At 35.3% G+C, this 24,764-nt stretch overlaps 4 protein-coding genes across 6 annotated transcripts; 3 read left to right on the top strand and 1 right to left on the bottom strand.

Moving 5' to 3' along the window:
• The first annotated feature begins 6,157 nt into the window (after positions 1–6,157).
• LOC107493143 (probable galacturonosyltransferase 6) lies at positions 6,158–12,242 on the top strand. 2 transcript variants are annotated; one of them, XM_016114228.3, is made up of 9 exons: positions 6,158–6,591; positions 6,709–6,743; positions 7,076–7,117; positions 7,239–7,386; positions 7,498–7,568; positions 9,008–9,327; positions 9,510–9,867; positions 10,776–11,291; positions 11,643–12,242. In XM_016114228.3, exons 1-9 carry the CDS (start codon positions 6,462–6,464, stop codon positions 11,916–11,918), a joined length of 1,896 nt encoding a protein of 631 aa, XP_015969714.1. In that variant the 5' UTR covers positions 6,158–6,461; the 3' UTR covers positions 11,919–12,242. The 2 variants fall into 2 exon arrangements, with proteins under 2 accessions (XP_015969714.1, XP_015969713.1); XM_016114227.3 differs by having other exon boundaries at positions 6,159–6,591; positions 7,492–7,568.
• A 349-nt stretch (positions 12,243–12,591) lies between these two features.
• LOC107493148 (photosystem II reaction center W protein, chloroplastic) lies at positions 12,592–13,305 on the top strand. Its single transcript, XM_016114236.3, has 2 exons — positions 12,592–12,792; positions 12,880–13,305. Exons 1-2 carry the CDS (start codon positions 12,696–12,698, stop codon positions 13,197–13,199), a joined length of 417 nt encoding a protein of 138 aa, XP_015969722.1. The 5' UTR covers positions 12,592–12,695; the 3' UTR covers positions 13,200–13,305.
• A 527-nt stretch (positions 13,306–13,832) lies between these two features.
• Positions 13,833–18,635, top strand: LOC107493145 (glutathione reductase, chloroplastic). The gene is made up of 10 exons (XM_016114230.3): positions 13,833–14,300; positions 14,423–14,648; positions 14,832–15,110; positions 15,200–15,376; positions 15,756–15,809; positions 15,904–16,052; positions 17,314–17,377; positions 17,476–17,646; positions 17,741–17,878; positions 18,237–18,635. The coding sequence occupies exons 1-10, from the start codon at positions 13,936–13,938 to the stop codon at positions 18,276–18,278; spliced, it is 1,665 nt and encodes a 554-aa protein (XP_015969716.1). The 5' UTR covers positions 13,833–13,935; the 3' UTR covers positions 18,279–18,635.
• Positions 18,636–19,547: 912 nt separating this feature from the next.
• Positions 19,548–22,573, bottom strand: LOC107493147 (phospholipase A1-Igamma2, chloroplastic). 2 transcript variants are annotated; one of them, XM_016114235.3, is made up of 3 exons: positions 21,647–22,573; positions 20,474–20,940; positions 19,548–19,980 (listed from the first exon to the last, which is right to left on the bottom strand). In XM_016114235.3, exons 1-3 carry the CDS (start codon positions 22,415–22,417, stop codon positions 19,977–19,979), a joined length of 1,242 nt encoding a protein of 413 aa, XP_015969721.1. In that variant the 5' UTR covers positions 22,418–22,573; the 3' UTR covers positions 19,548–19,976. The 2 variants fall into 2 exon arrangements, with proteins under 2 accessions (XP_015969721.1, XP_015969720.1); XM_016114234.3 differs by having other exon boundaries at positions 19,548–19,964; positions 21,647–22,572.
• Between the last annotated feature and the right edge of the window lie 2,191 nt (positions 22,574–24,764).

Below are 24,764 nucleotides of genomic sequence, written 5' to 3'. Positions count from 1 at the left end.
TTTTCTGTGATTTCAGGTATTTTCTGGCTGAAATTGAGGGACCTGAGCAAAAATCTGATTCAGGCTGAAAAAGGACTACTGATGCTGTTGGATTCTGACCTCCCTGCACTTGAAATGGATTTTCTGGAGCTACAGAACTTCAAATGGCACGCTCTCAATGGCGTTGGAAAGTAGACATCTAGAGCTTTCCAGCAATATATAATAGTTCATACTTTATTCGAAATTAGACGATGCAAATTGGCGTTCAACGCCAGTTCCATGCTGCATTCTGGAGTCAAACGCCAGAAACACGTCACAAACCAAAGTTAAACGCCAAAAACACGTTACAACTTGGTGTTTAACTCCAAGAGAAGCCTCTGCACGTGTAAAGCTCAAGCTCAGCCCAAGCACACACCAAAGTGGGCCCCGGAAGTGGATTTCTGCATTTAGACTTATTTCTGTAAATCCTAGTAACTAGTCTAGTATAAATAGGATATTATACTATTGTATTAGACATCTTTGGATTATTTTTGGTTCACCTTATGATCCTTTGATCACGTTTATGGGGGCTGGCCATTCGGCCATGCCTGGACCATCACTTATGTATTTTCAACGGTGGAGTTTCTACACACCATAGATTAAGGGTGTGGAGCTCTGCTGTACCTCGAGTTTTAATGCAATTACTACTATTTTCTATTCAATTCAGCTTATTCTTGTTCCAAGATATCCGTTGCATTTCAACCTGATGGATGTGATGATCCGTGACACTCATCATCATCCATCCTTATGAACGCGTGATTGACAACCACTTCCGTTCTACCTTAGAACGAGCGAGTATCTCTTGGATTCTCTTACCAGAATCTTCGTGGTATAAGCTAGAACCCTTTGGCGGCCACTCTTGAGGATCCGAAAAGTCTAAACCTTGTCTGTGGTATTCCGAGTAGGATTTAGGGATTGAATAACTGTGATGAGCTTCAAACTCGCGATTGTTGGGCGTGATGACAAACGCAAAAGAATCAATGGATTCTATTCCGACATGATCGAGAACCGATAGATTTTGGACCATTTTCACTGAGAGGATAGGATGTAACCATTGACAACGGTGATGCCCTACATACAGCTTGCCATGGAAAGGAGTATGAAGGATTGAAAATAAGAAAGCAGTATGTTGCAGAGATTCAACAGGGATAAAGCATTTCCATACACTTATCTGAAATTCCCGCCAATGATTTACATAAGTATTGCTATCTTTATTTTATGCTTTATTTATTATTATTTTCAAAAACTCCATAACCATTTGAATCCGCCTAACTGAGATCTACAAGATGACCATAGCTTACTTCAGACCAACAATCTCCGTGGGATCGACCCTTACTCACGTAAGGTATTACTTGGACGACCCAGTGCACTTGCTGGTTAGTTGTGCGGAGTTGTGACAAAGTGTGATTCACGTTTGAGAGCGCTACCAAGTCTTTGGCGCCATTGTTGATGATCACAATTTCGTGCACCAGTTGCTAGTTTAGATAATATATCTACTCTAGTGTTTTGCTCCCTATACACATGGATAATTTCAAACTTATCAAATTTGGAAATGAGATCCTTTGCTATGAGCCATATTGTTTTAGCAAATGATCTTTTACCTGGAAGTCCCCATTAACTTGTTGTACGACAAGTACAGAATCACAATAAACTACGAGTCGAGGTATTTAGAGACTTTGGGCGAGCTTCAATCCTGCCAGCAGAGCTTCGTATTATGCCTGGTTGTTACTTGTCGTGAAAGAGAACTGTAGTGATTCTTCTACTATCACCTTCTCTCATTCTTTTAGTAGTATTCCTGCTTCGCTTCCTTCACGGTTTGATGCTCCATCTACATGTAGCTTCCATGTTGGCTCTTCAGGTTGTATCTCAGTAGTAAATTCAAAAACGAAGTTCGCCAGTATTTGTGATTTCAAGGTCGGCCTTGACTGGTATTGAATATCAAACTCAGATAGTTCGATGGACCATTTGATCAACCGTGCAACTAATTCCTATTTGGTCAAGATTTGTTGCAAGGGTTAATCTGTTCTGACTATTATTGTGTGGCGTTAGAAGTAGTGTCTTAATCTCCTTGCTGTGGTGACTAAAGCCAGGGCCAGTTATTCTATCTTTGGGTATCTTGTTTCAGCTGGTTGTAAGACTCTGCTGATAAAGTATACAAGTCTTTAGACCTTTCCTGTTTTAACCACAAGCACTGAACTTATAGCATGGTTAGAAATTGATAAATATAAATATAATGGTTTACCGATTTTAGGTTTCAGGAGTATTGGTGGTGATGAGAGGATGCTTTTCAGTTCGGCAAAAGATTTTTCGCAGTCTTCATTCCATTCGAACTGTTTGCTCTTAGTCAAGGTTTGAAGGAAATGATAAGATCGGTTTGCTACTGTGGGTAGAAAGCGTGATAGTGCTGCCATTCTTTCTGCCAGTTGTTGAACTTCTTTTATCGTTTTCGAACTTGTCATGTTTATTATAGCGTCACACTTTTCGGTATTTATTTCAATTTTTTGTGAGGGTAACATAAATCCTAGGAACTTATCTCCTTAAACTCTGAAGACGCATTTTTTCGAATTCAGCCTCATGTTATATTGAGTTATATTTATTTTGAGTGACAAATCAATGTGAATAATATCAAATCACACTTGTTATTAATATTTTACACCAATAAATTTAGTTTAAAGAAGATTAAAATATAATATCTTATCATAAAAAAATAAAATACTGATATATTTGACCATAAAATATTAAAACTAACATGTAATTATAAAAAATAAATTTTAATAGATAAAACTATCTAAATCTTAAAAAATTATAAATTTTTTTTGAATTTACCCCTCTAATATAATGTAACTAATCTCCAGCGAATCTTGAACTTCATCGGAAAATTCCCATATGCATTCAAAATCTTGGCAAATAATTAAGATTCCATTGCAGCTGCTGTCAATGAAAATCAACACAACTCAATATCATCCGAATATGACTTATCCAAGAGAAGAATTTCCGTTGAAGATCTGAAGTCCTATATATATAAAAACAGAAACCATCATGGCCCCGCTACAACGATAGTTAATAGTTGCGATGCAATCATCGAAAAATAGGAACATTTTTCAACGTCGTACTTTGATTCCGGGAAGAACGTGGAAGAGGCAAAACTGCAAACTCATAATTTACTATAATTTTTATTTATTCTTTACAAATAATAAAGTACGCATGTAAACTATTTAACTAGCTTACCATCTACTAAGTTGAATATAGTAAAATTCAAACTCGATTTATTCAAAAAAACCAGCTCGTTTATCATCTTATTGATGTATAATGTATTAACTAACCAAGTTCAAGTTGATTTACAAATGGGGGATAGATGGATTAGGCTGACATGCATTCACACCCAGTCCTATATATTATACGTATAGACAGATTTTTTTTTATTTAATTATTTACATCGTCAAAACCTTGGAACTTCGAAGTATAACTATAACCAACCCTCCTGTACGAGTCAAACTGTGAAAGAATCATAGGCGTATTTGCTGGTACGGTAGACTCGGAGGTAATATTTCCACATTCCACACTCCACTGACTCCGATCCACAGCTTCAGTCACATCAGTTTTTTCTGGTGTTATGTTCTCTACTATAGTTCTGACGAGTATACAATACTAATTACTAAATAGAGAGTTTAAGATATTAATTAATGTTGTTATGTGGCCAATCGAACTCTATAAATCATTAAATTCAGTCAATGCAAGTTTCGAAAAACTAGGTGTCACTACTTCATTGGCTAAGATAAAAATAAATGTGTAACCGACCAACTCGCTTCTGAAAATGAGGAAATAAAAACAAAATGGTTTGGTGCGGTAGAGTTCACGGTTGTTCTCGTAGTCCCTAGAAACCTGTCTACGTTACTGGTGCGTACTGCGCACGGTATGCCATTCATGAAATTGCGATAATGCCATCAGGTCATAGTTTGTTTCAACTCAAGACAACTCACCGTTCCATTAAAGGCCCCAACAAAGGATGGCCCAACATATAAGCTTAGTACACACTAGCTATTCTGAATACTCAACTCATTCTTGTCGTTATTTGTAAATTGCAACAAATCCTTATTATAATGGATATGATTAATGATTAATTGATTACACTTGTATTTAAATAATTGTAAGAGATAGTCACACAAAAAAATAATTGTAAGAAATAAGTAGGGGCGTTCATTGGTCCGACCCAATTCGAAAACTTGGCTCGACTTCGAATTTTTTAGGGGCTAATTTGATATGATTTAATCAGGTCTAGTGTTGGGTAAGAGTCTCAAAAATAAATCCTATCATAATTTTGAGTTGGGTTTGAACCATAGCTCGGGTCATCCGAACTCGACCTAGTAGTTCAGTCATCATATACAATTAATATTTTGTGTTCTTAGTGATGGATGATGGCTATTTTTACGTGGAATTGAAGTATTATAAACTTTAATATTTTGTGTTATTAGTCATTATAATACTATAAGTTAATATTTTATGTTTAAAATATATAAGACTTTAGACTCATGTATAATATTGTATTATTTGTATTGATTTAAATATTTGGTGTTATTAGACAATATTAATATTAATTATACTTATACTTTAATTTTAGAGAATGATTGGTTCTTGTTATATTTTTCTAAGTGAATTTTACCATGTCAAATAATGGTTGAAATTTATGCTAGCTTACAAGAAGGTAATATTAACGGCCCGATTTTTACTCAATTTTTATCCAATATAATCGTGATCCGAAAATGTATAAATTTCATCGGATTTAAAACTGAATTTGGATCTAACAAATAGGTCTGGTATATATTTTAGGGACAAATTCATGCCATATCAAACCTAGTTCTACCTGAATTATAAACACTCCTAAAAGTAAGTTATTTTAGTTATCCGCGAAATCTAACTGCAAAATACAAACGGAAATTTACCATGTTTGGAATCTTAAGATTCACTGAAACAAAAAAAAGGGGAAAAAAAGAAAAGAAGAGAAAAGATATATGAAATTAAAAACAAAAATTCGAAGTTAGGTTTGATTTTAATTACCGCAAGCAAGGCAAGGGATTCTCATGACATTGTGACCTTTTTCTTGGTTGGTTGACCATTCAGGCTTGATTGGTGGCATCATAGCTGCAAAAGCGATATTGTACAGCTAGGCAACAAGCACAAAATTTATGACCTGTATTCTACACATTCAATGAGAACACGGTACTATTTGGTATTATAATTTATAAATACGTTTTATCAACTTATCACCTTACACTAATACATCAAATCATTATCTTATTCGGTTTTAACTTTAATAAATATAATTTTTGATAGAAAATATAAAACTTTAGATATTTCAATCTTTTTATGTGTAGTGAAAGTTTAATATTTATGCATAAAATCATAATTTAAAGTCATAATATAAGAAATAAAAAATTTATCCCTTAAAAAAACACCAGTAACAAATTCCCTCCATTCTAACATAAATATCTAAAAACTGAATCATACATATTAAAAGACTAGTAAATAAATGTTGATAATGATTACAATTGTATACATAGAAAAAATATTCTTAAGTAAGTAAATATATATAATCCATATTTATTTATTATTATGATTACTTAATAATTTTATTATTATAGTATTAATTTTAAAGAAAGAATGAATATTTTTATTCCCAATTTAGAAAATATTACTTTCAATACAAATAATTTATAACAAGATTTTAGCAATATTCAGTGTCTAAAAATAAACATTTATTTAAAATATTATTGCAAGTATTTCAAAACTAGAAGAAAAAACAATTTGAATAGATGCTTAATCAAAAAAATAAAAATAAGATTCATAGTTACTTAACAAAAAATATACTGAAATAAAAAGTCTAAACTTTTATATAAAATTAATAATAAAAAATATTTATTAAATTAAATTATTATTTAATAATTTTTAATTATCAACCTAATAAAAAGACAACGAATAAAAAGTGAAGAGTAAGGGTAGTAGTAGTATCACATCAAGAAGTACCAATCGTCCGCATCATCCACCATACATGCTCAAAGCACTGGTTATAATATTCGTCCCGTGTCAAACTGGCGGCACAAATCTCAAGGCATTCCCCAAAACTATATAATGCCAGCACACAAAAAACAAAATAAACATAAGGAAAAAAGAAAAAAGGAAAGAGTTAAAAAATAGTGTTAGCGAAATTAAACAAAGGCAATTCTCAGAGTGGGGAGAGAAGAGAACATGGATGGCGCTTGCTACCTCTCCTCTCTCTCTTTCTCTCTCTATCTCTAAAAAGAGCAAAGGCCAATAGCTGAAACCCTAGGGTCTCTGTGGATTCCTTTCTTTTTTTCTTGAACCACCGAATCGAATTGAATTTGCATTGGATTTCTCTGTAAATGTGCTTGTTGACAACGATTAGGCTTGTCCACCACCGGTAACCAATGCCACCGCCGCCGACGATGAAGAAGATTCGCCGGTGGCAGAGGACTTTGATCCTCGCTCTTCTCTCCCTCTCCGTTGTCGCTCCTCTAATCTTTGTCTCGCACAGGCTCAATTTTCTTACACCCGATGGTACGAGAAAAAAAACTCGCAATTCCGTCTCCCGCAAGCATCTTTGCGTTTCCGACTGCTCATTTCCATTTCCACGTTTTAAGTGACTTGTTGCGTTTCTGTGAATTTCGTTTTCAGGAAGAAGAGATTTTCTCGATGATTTGTCAAGCTTCGTAAGAATCCTTCTCCCCAAGCTGATCAGTGTTATTTCATATTTTAAAATTCTTTTTTATTTTGATGATTGCGTCTCTACTTCATCCTGTTTGGTTGTCTGTAAATAAATCGAGGAAAAGGAGAAATGGTCAAAGAATTTGTTTATTGAATTTAGATTGAAACTGTTCTTGTTTTTCTTTTTTCTTTGTTTTCTGTTTTTTTTTTCCGGTGTGATTTAGACTATTCAGTGCCGGTAAGTTGAAAATTTTGCAGACCGACAGCTCAACGGAATTTCTTGGATGTTAATCTGATATATGCGATTAAGTATTTTGACTATAAGTGTTTGTTGCAGGCATACAAGCCAGATCCTTTGAAGTTGAATGCTATAGAACAGGTAGTGAAAGATTTGCTTAAAAATTTCCCCGTGCTAAGTCTTTCATCTTTTTCCCCCATGGATTATAGAATGTACATATAACATTTATGCTTGCGATTTTGACCTTTTTTGACCAATTCAGGAAAGTGCTGAAGAGTTAGAAGAACCGAAGCAAGTTGTTTATAAAGAAAATGACTTTGGCGTAGCAATCAGTAACAATTCAGAAAGAACCAATGATTCTGAGGATTCTTTAACTGATGGGAGCAGAAGTAACCTTTTGGAAGTTAATGGTTAGTGTTTTTTGGTGCTCTCTATAATTCTTAAGTCTTTTAGGGCTTCCATGTTATGCCACTCAAGCATTCACCAGTGATGTCACTATTTTCACTGTTTTCAAGTTTCAGAAGTAGATCACCATGAAAGACAAGTAGAGGAAGCTCAGCAGAAAGGATTATCCCTCACTGATGGAGATAAGGTATAATGTTTTATATTAAATATAATTTTAAAAAGAGTCTAATAACTAACTAGAGAAGTTGTTTTTGATAGTCAATTTCAATCAATTTCACTTTTTATTAATTCTTTTGGATTGCTTACTTGAAAAATTGAAGGCCACATGCTTTTAATTTTTTTTTTCTTGGACATGTGAGGAAAAGTAACAACAGAAAATATAGATTAAGTGTCGATATAAAATGTTATATAAGCTCATCCATTCTTATTCCCTGCTTCTATGAATTTTGAGGTAATTATTATAACGGCCAAATATTTTCAATGATATTGCAACACGTGATTGGATGCCTATGTGAAAAACTTATGCATGCCTGCCATGCATCAAAATCAAATTATCGAAAATAGCTTATCTATATGCATGCTTGGGATTTTTATTTACATCATTCGATTTCCACCGAGTGTAAACGCTGATTATGATAATTAATCAGATGTGCTACTTTTTTATTTACTTAGTTCTATGCTTTCTGTGCTCACTAATCTAATATGAGAATACAGATTTACTCGACTCATTGACTGGTCAATTGTGTAATCACTAGATGTAGAGTGCTTAATTAATTGCTGATCTAGAAATTTGGGTGTAGAAGTTATCAAAAAGCATAGCCTTAGTTTATTTTCAGTCTGAAATTGTAGTTAGATGTTTAGGTTTTCCTTCAACCCTATCAGTTCATCCATAAATGGTTAACTTTATCCACTATTTCGGAGGGGAAGTCTTCATGATTTTGAAAATTTAGTTACTCATGAGTTTACTATGTACCTAGTTAACATATATTATTTATACAAAGAAATGGGAAAAATTTAAAGTTTTCTGCAGGAGCTGGCTTTTATAAATGTAGCTAATTGCAATCATGTTTTTAGTAATAGCAAGACCACTTTGATTTTTTTATTTTTTTTTTGCTTCAATATCCATGGCCTGATAGGAGCTAATTTTCCAGTGGATAAAAAAAACCGCAAGAAACTAGTTATAAAGACGATATGTATTGTTGTCTGCTTACTGGGAAAGAAAATAACAGTTTAGTTTTTTTTATTTTGTATGAAGTATAAGCAAACTGAAAGCCTTCTACTGCTTTGGAAAAACTAGGACCTAACTTTGTCAACTTTACAATTAACAGGTAAACACATTATGCTTCTATTTCTAAATGTGAGACGATCTCACGATCCTAGTAGATTTTAGAAAAGAGACTTGCCTGTCAGATGTCTGAATATAATTATGTCATTTTTGGCTACTCCGTACTTTTAACTAGATGTCAAATCTTCGCTGGAGAGGCAAATGATTTATAAGACAAAGAAATAGCATTCGTTCTTGGTGACAATTATGTGTCTACATGTATTTGCTGAATACATAAATGCAATTGGATATTTATCTTAACAATCTTATATTAATTTGTTGATTTATTATTTTATTTACAGAGGAATTTAAACGAGACAGTTATGCACAATCTGGATATATCCACCAACTCCCAAAGTACAAGAAGTGAGAATATTGAAGTGGGAGATAAGCAATCTGATCGTAAAGCAACTCGCCGCCATCAGAATTCGCGATCTCAATACCGTAAAGTGACAAATCACAAGGTTGAGGAAATAAAGGATCAAATAGTTAGAGCTCGAGCATACTTGAGCTTTGCTCCCCCAGGCAGCAACTCTCACTTGGTCAAGGAGTTGAAACTGCGAATTAAAGATATGGAACGCGTAGCTGGAGAAGCTACCTATGATTCAGATCTGCCAAGGAGGTAAAGACTTCTCTACAACTGCATTTATTTGATGTTCAGTTTATGGTGTGTGAAAACTTGGTGATTTCATGTTCTCTAGTACAAAATTAATGAAGCAGAATGTATTCAGTAAATTTATGTGATATGAACTGTGAAAAGAAAATTGAGTTGTTTTTCAATCTGAAAACAAGTGAAGTTCACAGTGCTTTGCAGAAAATGAGGCACATGGAGGCTTCACTATCTAAAGCCAACCGAGCTTTCCCAGATTGCTCTTCTATGGCTTCTAAGCTCCGTGCGATGAATCATAATGTTGAAGAGCAACTTCGTTCTCAGCAACGTCAAGCAACATATCTTGTTCATCTTGCTGCAAGGACCACCCCAAAAGGTCTTCACTGTCTTTCTATGCGGCTAACTGCCGACTACTTTGCACTCGGACCCGAGCAGAGGAAGTTCCCAAATGAAAACAAGTTTAATGATCCAAAACTTTATCACTATGCTGTGTTCTCTGACAATGTTTTGGCATCTGCAGTGGTTGTTAACTCTACTGTCTCTGCTGCTAAGGTAAACCCCTTTTCTTTTTATATAGAATATTGACTGACTATTATCATTTTGTTTTTAATTTGGATTCTCTTTGATTTAACTTTGGCTATTATTGATCCTCATACAATTTATGGAAAGGGGAAAATAACCAAAATATAACTAGCAAATTCAAAGTAGGGAAAACTATGCTTCTCTCGTATCTCTTCCATGTCAGGCTAAAGTGCTTCTCTCTATTGTAATTAATGTATAAGATATAAAACCTTTTATGTTTGACCATTATCTAACTGTGAAGTTGGTGATTGTAAGATCAAGAAATAAGAATCCACATTTGTGCATGGCACCACTTGTTCTTATTGTCATCCTTCTTGAACCGATGATACATTTTAATTGGCATTTAATTCTCAACTATTTTTATCCAATTTGAAGTTTGACTTTTTGGTGTGATTACCTCAAAGCATTACTTAGTTGTGGGTGCCACAGAATTTTTGAACTTATTGCAGATTCAAGAATCCAAACCAGTGAAAGAACCAAATAGTAGTAGATACATATGCTATTTCACAATGGAATGCAACTACTATATCAAATTTCTTTTAAAATACCTACCTAATATTTTGATAGTCAACACCTATATCTGTTCTTCTTCTGCTCTTAAAAGTTGATTGATCTATTTTAGAAAGTTTATAGCTAGTAACATCAAGAGACCATTACCCTTAAAAGTGAAGTCTTTTTCCCCCTAGAAAATTAATTTCCAGCTTCTGTCCCTGGTTGAAACCCGTCTCTTAACTTGAGAGCATTCTTTCTATTTCCTATTCAGCATAATAATAATGTCATCTATCAATTTATGTAGTTGATTCCCGGATATGGGTATTGTTATTGTTAACCTATATATAATGGCGACAGTGATTGACAATAATAACTTTTAAATGCAGGAGGAGGAGAAAATTGTTTTCCATGTAGTGACCAATTCACTCTACTTTCCTGCAATCTCAATGTGGTTCTTGTTAAACCCTCCTGGCAGTGCCACAGTCCACATACAGAACATGGACAACTTTAAATGGTTATCAAAGTACAGCACCTCCAAGAAATATGATTCTAATGATCCAAGATATACTTCTGAATTGAACTACCTACGTTTCTATCTGCCAGAAATTTTCCCTGCTCTACATAAGATTGTGCTTTTTGATCATGATGTGGTGGTGCAACAAGATCTGAGTGGATTATGGAATGCCAATATGGAAGGAAAAGTAATTGGAGCAGTTCAGACTTGTGAGGAAAGCGAATCTTCATTTCGTAGAATGAATATGCTCATAAACTTTTCAGATCCATTCATTGCAAAGAGGTTTGATGTCAATGCTTGCACATGGGCATTTGGGATGAATTTGTTTGATTTACAGCAGTGGAGGAGACATAATTTAACTGCTGTCTATCACAAATATCTGCAAATGGTATGATTTAGAAAATGTCTTTGTTTTGAAGTTGGCTTTTAGTTTATTCTATTATTATATTTTATTCTCACAGTAACTATTTATATGACCCCCCAACAAATTAAATTTCCTTTCATCAAATTTTCAGGCCTCTAGCTCCTTAAAATGTCATCGTTAGAATGCTCATTAAGATTGTTTACCTGAAAGTTAGACTAATATTAGGGGGTCAAGAATTTGACATTCGCATGACATTAAAACAATGATTTTTTGGTGGTTTGAGGTAGACTAGATGAAGAACCAAATTAAATTTCTATCGGTTATGACGCAATGATAGTCTGACGTAATGTGTTTGTCTTGGTGATTGGTTTGCAGGGTTCTAAGAGGCCATTGTTTAACACTGGAAGTCTGCCTTTAGGCTGGCTCACCTTCTATAACAAGACAATGGTTTTGGACAGACGGTGGCAAGTTCTTGGCCTTGGTTCTGATTCTGCTGTTGACGGAAATGAGATTGAGCAGTCTGCTGTTATACATTATGATGGAGTTAGAAAGCCATGGCTGGATATTGCGATGAGAAGATACAAGAACTATTGGACCAAATTTGTGAATTTTGACTGCCCTCTTCTGCAAAGATGCAATCTCCAGGCGTAACCCGAAATCCACAACCGTTGCTTTTTAGTTAACAAGTTAATACTTAGTAGGCACATTCTTTGCCTGCTTCAGTTAATTCTTTGTTCTTGGCAATTCTTCTTGTAAAGCCCCTCACTGCTGATTCAAATTTTCCTCACATATCTCTAGGAGTTTAGCTTTTTTGATAGTGACAATGAAGATAAAATAAGCATTACATAGGTATTTCAGTTGCTTGCAGATGCTGTTGGTTTGTGTACATAATTTATCTCGACCCTCTATTGGGTTTTGCCTATGTTCTTTGATTTCCATTAATTCAAGCGCATACTGTGGGCCTAAGTTATATTTTATTTTGAGGATCAAATTTACATAATTATTGAAAATGAACAACGGTCATTTGGATTGTTCCAACATTGTGTCCAAGTGTTATTTATGTTCGCCAGGTGTTTATGGCTTTAAATATTATCTTATGTTATTTATTCGGGTTAGACTTGCATGGGCGTCAGGAACATTTCTTTTTTCTTATTTTCTTTAGTAATTTTGAAATATAGGACTCATGAATCAGATTACGTGACACGTGGGAAAAAGTTATTGGGTTTTTGCAGATAAGGATATCGAACGAGGGGCTTTCAGTCTATCCAATATCCATGGTGTGTGGTGAAGGGACCGAGTATTACCCGATACTAAATAAATTTTGACAGATTTGGCAATTCATATGAAATAAACTTCCAACGCAAAGTGGAACATCACAGAAGTTAATAGGCATACTCGGTCGGTAATCATAATCATAATTGAAGAAAAATGGCATCCATCTTTGCTAGCACCACAACTCCATCGATCACCCGCGTAGGTCTCTTGCCCAAGCGGGCTCTCGGGGTTTCATCCTCAACCGTTCTTGGTAAGTTTTTACTTAACCGTCGTTGGAAGATTAGAGTGAGAAACATGCATGTGGAAGTGGTAGATGATTTTTGAAATAATTGTACAGGGTTGCCAGCAATGGGGAAGGTGGGAAGAGTGAGGTGCTCCATGGAGGAGGGAAAGGCTTGTTCACATGATAGCAACTCGAAGATGGGGATGGGGATGGGGGCATCCTTGATGGCAGCTGCTATGGCTGCAAGCATGTCGAGCCCAGCCATGGCTCTTGTGGATGAGAGGCTGAGCACCGAAGGAACAGGGCTTCCATTTGGTCTGAGCAACAACCTCCTTGGTTGGATCCTGTTTGGTGTGTTCGGTCTCATATGGGCTCTCTACTTTGTCTACACCTCTGATCTTGAAGAGGACGAAGAGTCCGGATTGTCTCTCTAAATAAAATGTTTAAATTCATTATATGCTGCTATTGTTGTGTATTGCTAAACAACCACTTCTGTATCGCTTCCAACTTCTAATATCTTCATTTACTCTTCCTCTCAAACTTTCACATCCCTTCATTTTTATTTGCCCGATTTGTTACGGCTACTATATTCACGATTGCACTTTCTTACCTTCCTTACAACTCTAAAATTGTAATAGTAAGCTGTAAGGCAGATGCAAATTAGGACTCAACAACCTGATTAATATATGACTCTCTTACCCATTAGCAGCATTCACGATCATTCACCTTATAACATTATAATAATGACGATGACGACGAAATACATTACATAGGTATACAAAATGCACACTAAATATTCTTGGACTAAGTAATAAAAGTTGTACACTGATCATTCAATCAAGATATCAGACAAGAAGAAAATTATTATCTCTCTATTTTAAATTTTACTTAATAAAAAATTCAAATTAATAATAATTATTATTTCAATTTAGACTAACTTGAAAATAGATAATTAATTAAAGAGTTTACTTTTGCAAAAGATAAATTACCCTTTTAGTCGTAAAATTTGCAAACTTGACCTTTTGGACTTGGGAGAGTTGATAACCAAGTAACTTACTTCCAGATTTTAAAAAGGAATAAAAGAAAGAATACGAGTCCAAATTAGATTTTGCAGAACGCAAACCTCTAAAAAGGAAGAAGAAGGCGAACGGGGAATCAGTAACGAAAAAGATGGCAGTGGCTACGTCTCTGACAGTCACAACTCCAAAGAAGCTATCTTCGCTCTCTTCCCCAACCCTTCACTCCCTCTTCTTCTCTAAAGCACTTTCCTTCTCTCCCTCATCTTCCTCTTTCCTCTCTCTCCGCAAAACCCTACTCCTCTCTCCCTCTCACCACACCCGCACCCGCCGTCGCTCCTTCACCCTCTCCGCCTCCGCCAACCCCCATAACTACGACTTCGACCTCTTCACCATTGGCGCCGGAAGCGGCGGCGTCCGCGCCTCCCGCTTCGCTGCCAATTACGGCGCCTCCGTCGCCATCTGCGAGCTCCCCTTCTCCACCATCTCCTCCGACGTCACCGGTGGCGTCGGCGGAACGTGAGTTCTCATTACACTGTAGCCTCGTCAATGATTGAATTTCAAACTTCTCATGCATTAGTAATCGTTGCTTACTTGCTTATGCGACTTCGTGCTGGTTTTTTCTTCTTTGTTCAATGCAGATGTGTGTTGAGGGGATGCGTGCCGAAGAAACTGCTTGTGTACTCTTCAAAGTACTCTCACGAGTTTGAGGAAAGTAATGGCTTTGGATGGAAGTATGAGAGTGAGCCCAAGCATGATTGGAGTACTCTGATAGCTAATAAGAATGCTGAGTTGCAGCGACTCACTGGCATCTACAAGAACATTCTGAAAAATTCCAATGTCCAATTGATTGAAGGCCGTGGAAAGGTAAAGGCTTTTTTTTTTTTCCGAAGAAAAAAAAGAGCTTAGCTTTTGATTGAAAGAGAATGCGAATTATGATATCTTAATGCATACACAACACTAAAATATGGTTATATTTCGGTTTGGAATGGATGAAACACTAGTTTGTTGTAATGTTATGGTGTTAATGGTTTTGTAAATCACTCCCAGATTGTGGATCCTCATACAGTTGATGTTGATGGGAAGCTATATACGGCCAGACACATTCTAGTTTCGGTAGGGGGACGCCCATTTATTCCTGATATCCCTGGAAGTGAACACGCCATAGATTCTGATGCTGCTCTTGACTTGCCTTCTAAACCTGAGAAAATAGCTATTGTTGGTGGTGGTTACATTGCATTGGAGTTTGCTGGCATATTCAATGGTTTGAAGAGTGACGTTCACGTCTTTATTCGACAAAAGAAAGTTTTGCGGGGATTTGATGAAGAGGTAAACAGCATTCCTGGTACTATGCAATTGAGTGAATACTAGGTGGTACTATTTTAATCTTCTCATTAAATTATGATCCGTGTCTCCAGATTAGAGATTTTGTTGGGGAACAGATGGCTTTAAGAGGTATCGAGTTCCATACCGAGGAGTCGCCCCAAGCTATTGTGAAGTCAGCCGATGGTTCATTGTCTTTGAAGACCAACAAGGGTACTGTGGAAGGTTTCTCACACATTATGTTTGCAACTGGTCGCAAACCTAATACTAAGGTATAAATTATATGTTCCTGTTTTTGCTGTGCAATATGTTTGATCACACAATTCATTGCGGAAAATGAAAATTTCGTGTGTTTAATGGATGGCTCTATTCCCTTTAATAATCATTCAGGATTTAAAACATAATTCTTTTTCAAAACATTACAAATTGATCAGAATTTTTTTTCCTCCAATAAATTTCAAGTGAGAATGAACATAAAAGGTTTGAAACTTGCGTTCCAATACATTATGCACACTTTCTAGGTGGCCTTTTTTTCTTAAGTGTTGCATGCCCTTGAGGTTTATATTTTCGATTCATCTGTGAAACTGTTTTCTCTTTTTCATGCATAGAACAATACGAGAGTTGTGCTTATGACATACAATTTCATTGCAGAATATAGGACTGGAGTCTGTTGGTGTGAAAATAGATAAAAAGGGTGCAATAGAGGTAGTTTACAGTTTTCATCAGTTTTCTGTAGAATACTTATTCATGAGATCAGTCATTTTCATCATATTATTTCTCTGTATTCACATTCATCCAGGTTAATGAATATTCTCAATCATCAGTTCCTTCAATATGGGCAGTTGGCGATGTTACAGATAGGATAAATCTGACTCCAGTTGCTTTGATGGAGGGAGTGGCATTAGCAAAAACGCTGTTTCTGAATGAGCCAACAAAACCTGATTATAGGTATCTGTTGCATAAGGCATCATGCCATAATTATATTTTACCTGTTGAGTAATTAGTGTGTGCATTGTAAATTAAGTACACAGCATTAAGCTGAAATAGATAAACTATTGGTATAGGATTCTTATGCAGAAATTCATTAATATTCTTTGGTAGAACGTTCGAGATGGGAAAGGGGAATTATTGGATATGTGTAGCTCTTGTCTTGCTGGATTTTTTTTCCTGCTTAAATTAACTTGCCACTCTATCGAGCTAACCAGAGCACTACTCAAATTAACTAGACTTTAGAAAAATGCATCTTGCCCCCCTTGAACTATATGGTTTAGGGACTAAAATAAGTAGAAGTCCAAGGGAGTAAAATGTACTTGCTTTCTATTAAAAGAATATCAAACTTATGATAAGGAAATAAAGTTTTTGGGGTTTAAAGTTGTACTCTTTCTGAATTCTGGGGTTAGATTGCATTTTTCCCACTGCTGGTTAATTCTGTTTATTTAATTTTCTGTTAAAAGAAAAAAGGGGGAAAAATCCACAATACTATAACAAGCTATATTGCTTCTATAATGTGAGCTTTGGACCAAGAATTAGGTTGCTGCTTTTTTCCCTGATATGTTCAAAGCTTAGAAACAGTCACTTTGTTTGTGGGGATAAGGCTACATGCATCTACCGAGTGGGAGCCTCATGCATTGGCTGCCCAAGGATAAGTGTGAGTGTGTGACATTACACACTTATATCATCAAATGACATTTTAATTCTTATAATGGGTGTCATGTTGAGAATGAATCCCCTTTTTGTGACTGGTGGATCCCAAATTTTAAAATCTATAAATTATAAATATTTATCTTTTTAATTTCTTAAAATAAATTTATGATAATCATGAAATGAGTGTAATTCAAAATTTTATGAGGATGCCACACATGATAACCAATGGTAGATTAATTTTGAGAGATTCAATTTTATAAAATTGACTTTGATTCACAAGGATATTGATGGCTCTCACTCGTTATTATATTTGAGATCATGAAACCATTTTCTCGTATCCTAGGACTATATTTTTAATCTAGAATTCCTAATCATATTTGAAGAAGATTTTGAACAGCGTTTGATATTCCCTTCATTAGTGCATATTTAATGAATTTTCTCTGTTTTCACTGTTTCTATTAATGTTAATTTGATTTCTAAGTTCCTGATTGCTGCTAAGATTTGTTTATTTCTTTTTTGTGCTCATGGCTTCCTAACTGTTAGTTTATGTTCTTCCTTTTTCAAGTTATGTTCCTTCTGCTGTGTTTTCCCAACCACCAATTGGACAAGTTGGTCTTACTGAGGAACAGGTGACAGAAGTCTTAACCAGTTGAAATTAATTATTTTCTATAGTTTTGTTGACTTTTGCAGATCCACAGATGCATAACAGTGTTGATAATTTGTGCAGGCTGTTGAACAATATGGTGATGTTGACATCTTCACGTCAAATTTCAGGCCACTAAAGGCTACGCTGTCTGGTCTACCAGACCGGACTTTCATGAAATTGATAGTGTGTGCAAAAACCAATAAAGTTCTGGGTTTACACATGTGTGGAGAAGATTCTCCTGAAATTACACAGGTCCTTGCGATTGTTGCTACAACTGCTTCTAAATTTCTTTTGGTAATGATCTGTGGGTCTTCAATTAACTTAGTCTTACAATTGCTTAAACCAGGGGTTTGCAGTCGCCATTAAAGCTGGCTTGACTAAGGGAGACTTTGATGCTACTGTGGGGATTCACCCAACTGCAGCTGAAGAATTTGTTACCATGAGGACTCCTACTAGGAAGATTCGAAAGACTAATCCTTCTGAGGTCAGTGAAGGACTCTAATCTGCTAGAATATTTTATTCTCATCTTGGGACACATGATGCCGTGTATTTTGGACACAAAATGAACACCTTGCAGTAAGATATAATAAATTAAATCCTTTGTTTTGAAGTTGGGAATTCAAAGCCTCTAGATATTCTGCCATCCTCCTTCCTCAACTTACAAAGAGTCCTATGCACCTAATTAGTTGCTTGTCTCTATCATATCAACAGTTTTTGCTGTCTTTTCTTTTAATGTATGTCATGAATTATTCATGATGCCAGTAAGTTCTTATTTGCTGGTGAAGAAAATCTGTTAATAAACTTCTAGGCGAGTAATGATTATGATATTTAATTTATTCCAGGGAAGGAGTGAGTGTGAAGTCAAAGCTGTAGCTGGAACTTAACATCAATACGCTGCTTCTATTGTCATTCTTAAAGGAAACCTGCTGGTGCTTTAAAGGTCAAGATTAATATACTTTTTGAAAAGTACTTCTGCCATATGCCCAAAACGCTGTGCTTGTTCTTATGCTGCAAGCATAATAGGGCAGAAGAACCAAGTTTTGTAGTTCTGTGGAGCTGTTAGAAATCTTCAATTTGTATGTTTGCAACGTTTTAATAAATATTACCACATGAAATTATAAGGTGATATGTAATTTCAATAAGTTGTCTTGTGTATAATGTTGAACCAAGCAGATTGTCATTATGTGAAATTAATTTTCATAGTAATCAAAATATAAAAAAGGAAAGGAATTTCAGAATGATATGTGGCAGCTGAGCATTTCACGGGAACACGATGTATCCTGTTGTGGTTCGTTTGGATGGATTCTTTGATTTTATGATGTAATTATGCCATGCTGTTGAGGCCAGTAAGGAGGCAAATGCGCCTCTTGTAATTTAACCTGTTTCTCCTTCATTCCCAGGCCCCTTTCCTTGGAATGAGTTAGTGGTATTTATGATTTGACTGATCTCTACTCTGGATCTATTTTTATTTTTGGGCTTGTTACGGATCCATTTCAATTACAATGGTTGAACTTGTTTTGGGCCTGGGGGCTTTTGGAAAAAGGAAAAAGAAGAAAGGAAACAAAAACGAACAAACAAATGTTCTTTCCCTTTTGTTGGATTGTTCTGAATTTGCGTTCCAAACCAAGCTGCCTCTGTCCATTGGCAAAGTAATAGGACATGCTCCGATGTCTCCAAGTCCTCCCTATAAATATGACATGTAGGATTATTAGTAGTTTCTTTTTGAAAGGATTGTTGTAAACCGGCAGTATATCTTGTGATGTTTTCCAAAGAACCATTTTTATTTTCTGGGGTGTCTTTAGTTCCCAGCTTCCCATATATCCTTCCATCATTGCTTCATGATATCCTGTCTTAATTAAACTGATCGGAGTTCTTAGAATCTTTTCCTTGATTTGTTCTGGAAAAATCTCCGAGAGAACATGTTTATTCCAACCAACTCCTTCTATATTTACACTACTATTGATTGACTATATATGTTCTAATATGAATTCCACAAGATGATTCAGTTGAGAGAATTCACTTCTTATGATATGGTTGTTTTAACAAGTGCTATACTTTTATATCGCAGCATCATTTTTTGCAACGTCGTCATGTTTAGTCTTGAGAACAAAAAAAGATTTAGTACCAATACTCAAGTGAGCTCGAACTTTGGATTTGTATAAATATCACATCATGTAATAATTGTTTTCTCAAATATTACAACTAAACAGCTGTCTGTAGCATTATGGAGGAGTACTACTTGTAATTTTGTGTTTATTAGTTTGTATAACACTTATTCATTCATAAAATGAAGTCCATGCGCTAATTAAGCGAAGAGCTTGACTCAAGATTGGGATTGAAGGAGGCCTAGTTGGTTGAGATGGTGATCAATATCTTCCGGGTGGTCGACATGTCTTGGGCGCTCTGGCTGCCTCCAGAGACCATCTGAACCCCTGACCAGGCCCTTGTTCATGTCCTGCCACCACACCGGTGGCACTGAGTGTTCGTCTTTCACAAAATCACAGCTCTTGTTCACCAATGCAACGTCCCTCTCAGTCGCTGACTTAAATCCAAGATTGCTTCCCTGGTATCTGCACTTACATTCACCTTAATGAAAGCTAATAAGATTTCAATTTAAGAGCCGTTAATTAACAATGTTGTTATCTACCGAAATTTATATATGCCTTTCGTTTAAAATACATATAAATATATGACACAGACTTTATCCCTTGTAAAAACCCTGAGAAACTAGTTTTATTAAGGTAAATCGAGAATGACTAATATAAGGCCATCAAAATAAAAAGCATCGAACTTAAAACCAGAGGTATATGTTGCTAGTGTTAGGTATCTTTTGCGGTGATGAAATATCCAAATATATAAAACACACTGAAATGTCTTATTATATAAGGGATCCATGGTCCTCCTGGTCCCCCCTCAACGCGTGACAAATGAGATCATATCATATTTTAAATGCAGGGTCCATGATATTGATTCATGTAATTATATTTCTATCTATATAGAAAGATGAGACTCATGAGTTGCATCACACATACATTAACAAAAGTAATTAAAGCAATTAAGAATGAAGTAAATTACTAACCCATCAATGAGATGCAAATAAGCCTCCAAGTTATGAGCACAAGAAGCATCACCATTAGGGTTCAACTCAGGTGAGTCCCGGTGGTTCAACTCCAGCTGCACCCCAACGTGAGCGTAGCTCCAAGGCAACCACTTGAACAGTCTGTACACCCACTCCGGCGAGCTCTCGTTGATGATGAATCCCGGCGACTTCGGAACAATGTCGTGAGTGTTCACAACCCGAAGCACCTTCACGCCGTGATCCAACTCCAGCCTCTGCTTGAACCTCCAGTTTCCCACCCTCGGCCCGGCGAACGTGATCACGGAGATGTGGATGCCGCTGCCGTCTTTCTTGACGTTTAAGCCAGTTTCTGCCAAGTCAAAGGCGCTCAGTACGGCCAACGCGCTGCCCAAGCTGTGGCCGGTGATGGTGATCGACACTTCCTCGTCTTCGTACTTCTCAACCAACTTCCTCACCTCCGAAAGGACCTGATTCATATCACCATATATTCATTTCTTACTTTTTCTTTTTAATTTACTTCTTCAAACTTAAACACACATAAAAAATCAATAATTAAATCATTTATTTTTATGAAATATATATTAAAAATAAATTAAAAAATATATTTATAGATAAATATAAAAATTATTGATTTGATCGTTAATCTTTTCATATGTACATATATTCTTTTATTTCAAAACTTGTTAAAAAATAAATAAAAGTTAGAGAGGCCGGCAAATTGAAATACTAAAATATATATCACAAGTTAAAAATTAATTTAGGAGAAGTCTAAGGGCCAGCAGATTTATTAAAATTTGGCCAGCACTTAGCCAACAAAATAAAAATGGATGATTCTCCACCATTAGATAAAATCTCACACCATTAAATATATTATTGATGACTAATTAATATCTACAACTCACTGTCCCTAGCACTCCTCATTAATTTATTTGACAGTGACCACTACTCCTTGGAGATAAAGAGGAGCCGCCCTTAATTTGTAATTCCCAAAAATTTCAAGCTACAAAAGCTTATTATATTGCTTTTGTTATTTCCCATCTCCTAATTAACGAAATATTAAAATTTTTATGTATATGTTTTCCATTCTTAATTATATTTTTCATAATATCAAGACTCATCAAGAAAAATAACATGCCCTAACTATATATTAGTTAAGGTTAAACAGGAATTAACCTGGTGTCTGGCAGAGTATTTGCAGAAACGGCACTGCGGGGACTTATCAGTGTAAAGATCCATGAAGCCCGCCTCCACCTTCACCCCTTGATCGCCGCAAGGAATCTCCGGAGATAAAGGCCTGAGGTAGTTCGTGAGATCCGCCAGCCACTCGGTGTGCGTGACCGTCCCCCTCCACGCAATGGCTATGTCCCTCCTCCCCAAGCTCTTGCTGGTTTGGTCGTCGGAAACGGCGATGTAGCCGGCCCAGTTGGCCCTGTCGCTCCACATCTTGTGAGGGAACCTGGACCTCTTGAAGAAGCTGGGCAGGCTGACGTTGGCCGTCGCGTAGATGTAGCGTGAAACGGTGTAGCCCATGTGCGTCATGTCAAGGTACTGGAACAGCTTCTCATGTGGGTACCTGCAGCTTCCACAATACTTGGAGTATGGGTCGTAGTCGAAGGAATCATACGTGGCCTGTGCCATTTCGCCGTACCGGATTATCTCAAGCCGCAAGCCAGGGTCCAACGGGTCAAGAAGCCCGGCCCACTTGTCCTCCCCGTGGAGCTTTCGCCATACGGATGATATGTCCAGTTGTTCTTGTTTCGGGGGCATTGGTCGCTCTGGTTTGAGTTGGGTGCTTATGGCGGCTTTGCATGTCATGATGCTGGGTTTTCTTGTGGTGGTGACCAGGGTGTGAGATGATGAAGATGCTGCTGGTGCTGCTTGTAGTTTAGGGGGATTCTTGGCTTCCAAGGTAACCACCATGTTTGAGATTGAAGTGGTGGCCATTGCTATATTATTTTGATCTTTTGGAATTAATTTCGAACTTGCAAGTTGGAATTAATGTAAGCTTCTTTAATTTGGAATAATTACTAGATACAGGATGTATATGTAGTATGATACTTATTTCTACTGGCTATGGTTGAGCTTGTGTTGATGCATGTGTATTGCGTCTGCTACTATATTTATAGTTAGATTTTGATTCATGATTTAATTTCTTTCTTTCATTCCTATCCTTTAATTTTGTCCTTCCTCAATGTTTTCCTTTTCCAAATTATAAACGTGTCAATTTGAAACCATTTAATTGGGATGGTGCATGCATGATTGATGACGATGATGACTAGACCAACCAAAAAGGAAAATTCTATAATAATATCGATGTGAAAACTCAGGTGTAGTCACATGAAGTTGATAAGTGAGAGTCATTAAATAATTTAAATGATTTGACAAAATTTTTATCTAATAACTCTCAATTATCGACTTTATGTTAAGTTGACTGTACCTGAAATTTCACCTAATATCGATATTACAATTATGGTAATAGAAAATCTCATCGTTCTTATAAAAAAAAGGATAACCACCTCATTTTATAGTTGAATTTGCATTGGAATAGAAAAATTGTACTAAGGCTAGTAATAATTATAAAAGGAAAAGTCTAGGGGCCAGCAGTTTTATTGAATTTTGGCCAGCATGTAACCAGCAGAGGAAGGTGAGCCATTGGATGAAATCTCATACCAATCTCACACCATCAAATCATCATTGATGGCTAGTTGATGGCTAACAATCACAAAAATTGCTGTCCCCTAGCATTGCTCATTATAAAATCAACTTACAAATTTTTCACCGCTTTACTAAAGGATATTGAAAATTTAAAGAAAATTCAAGTAATCATAGATGTTGGTTTTTTGTTAAGAAACATTTTTAGTTGGTTAATTTAAAAAGTCAAGTTATGAAAATATGAAGATAATATCATCAAACAAGTGGTAATATCAAGTTGTAATTTCATATGTTTCTGCCGCCAATGTTTAATAATGTTGATTTAATAAGTTCTGAAAATTGTGAATTGCATTGTAAGAACTGCCAATGATAAACATAATTATCTTATTTAAATAGATTACAGTAAATTCTTTTTTCAGTTGTTAATATAATACTTTAAGGTCCTCATCATCAACTGAATGATTAAACTTGTTGAGCTTGAAATTTAAGTATATTATTATCGAATTATGAGAAGTAATAAATTAGAAAAGAACTACATTAAAAAGATTTTATTCAAAAAAGAAAATAGTTAATAAAAATAAGTAATTTTATGCAAAAATAGTTTGACAAAAACCAAATATAAATGTATTGATTTTTACAAAAGGCGAGATGCACACTAAAAATCAGTAATTATATATTATTTAATTTATTTTTAATATATATTTAATACAAATAATTAATTTAATGGCCGGTTTTTAAGTATATATTTAACGTAATTATTATTTATTTTTTGAAATTTTTTTTAACCCTAGGAGTGAATATCGGAGAGAAAGAGAATCTGGGAAGGGAAAAAGGGAAAATGGAGGAAGAGTAGGAAGTGACTGGTCACGATCAGAGGATGGAACTCTGATGGGTTGGGGAGACAAGAGTGAGGCTCTATGAAGAGTTAAGACATTAGGAATTGAAGGACGTTTTTTTGGTTATGCTCCAGTGTTGATTGCATGGTAATGTTTTCGTTGTTGGATTTGTTGTGTCTTTGAAGATAAATTTACCTACACTTTAAAAGTGTGACCTACACAAAAAGATAACAATTTAAAAAGAAACAATGTTTTTAAATAAAAATAATATTTTTATAATACATTAAAGTTAAATTCTATAATTCAGTCTCTAATAAAAAATTATTTTTTATAAAGATAATTATTGTAGAATCTTAGTTAGAATATCCATCATCTTTTTTATAAATTTTGTCTGACTACCTTAGCTAAGTCTTTCTTCTAATTTTAGAATTCATAGTATATCTATAAAAGTTTATTATTTAAATAAGACTTTAGTTAAAAGCACGTGTTATTTATGATTATAAATTTAAAATGTTTAAAAAGGATAAATTTTAAATTTTAAATATATTTATTAAAAAATAAAAAACTTTTTGTTAATAATAATCTTAACCAAATAACTAAACACTTTAAATTAAAAAAAGTGTGCAATTGAATATATACCCTACCCGTAGATATACTAATCCGTTCGGATAGGGTTATCTACTTTATCTACTGCAAGTAGGGTAAGATAGAGTTTAAATTTATATAAGATACAAGTTTAGAGTATACCTCATCCTATCCTACCCAACCTCTAATTTATGTATATAATGAAAAAAATGAGTCTT

Source organism: Arachis duranensis, chromosome 6 (assembly GCF_000817695.3).
Source record: "Arachis duranensis cultivar V14167 chromosome 6, aradu.V14167.gnm2.J7QH, whole genome shotgun sequence".
Taxonomy (NCBI): Eukaryota; Viridiplantae; Streptophyta; class Magnoliopsida; order Fabales; family Fabaceae; genus Arachis; species Arachis duranensis.
Note: the sequence above shows the minus strand (reverse complement) of the source record. Positions and strands in the feature narration are given on the sequence as shown.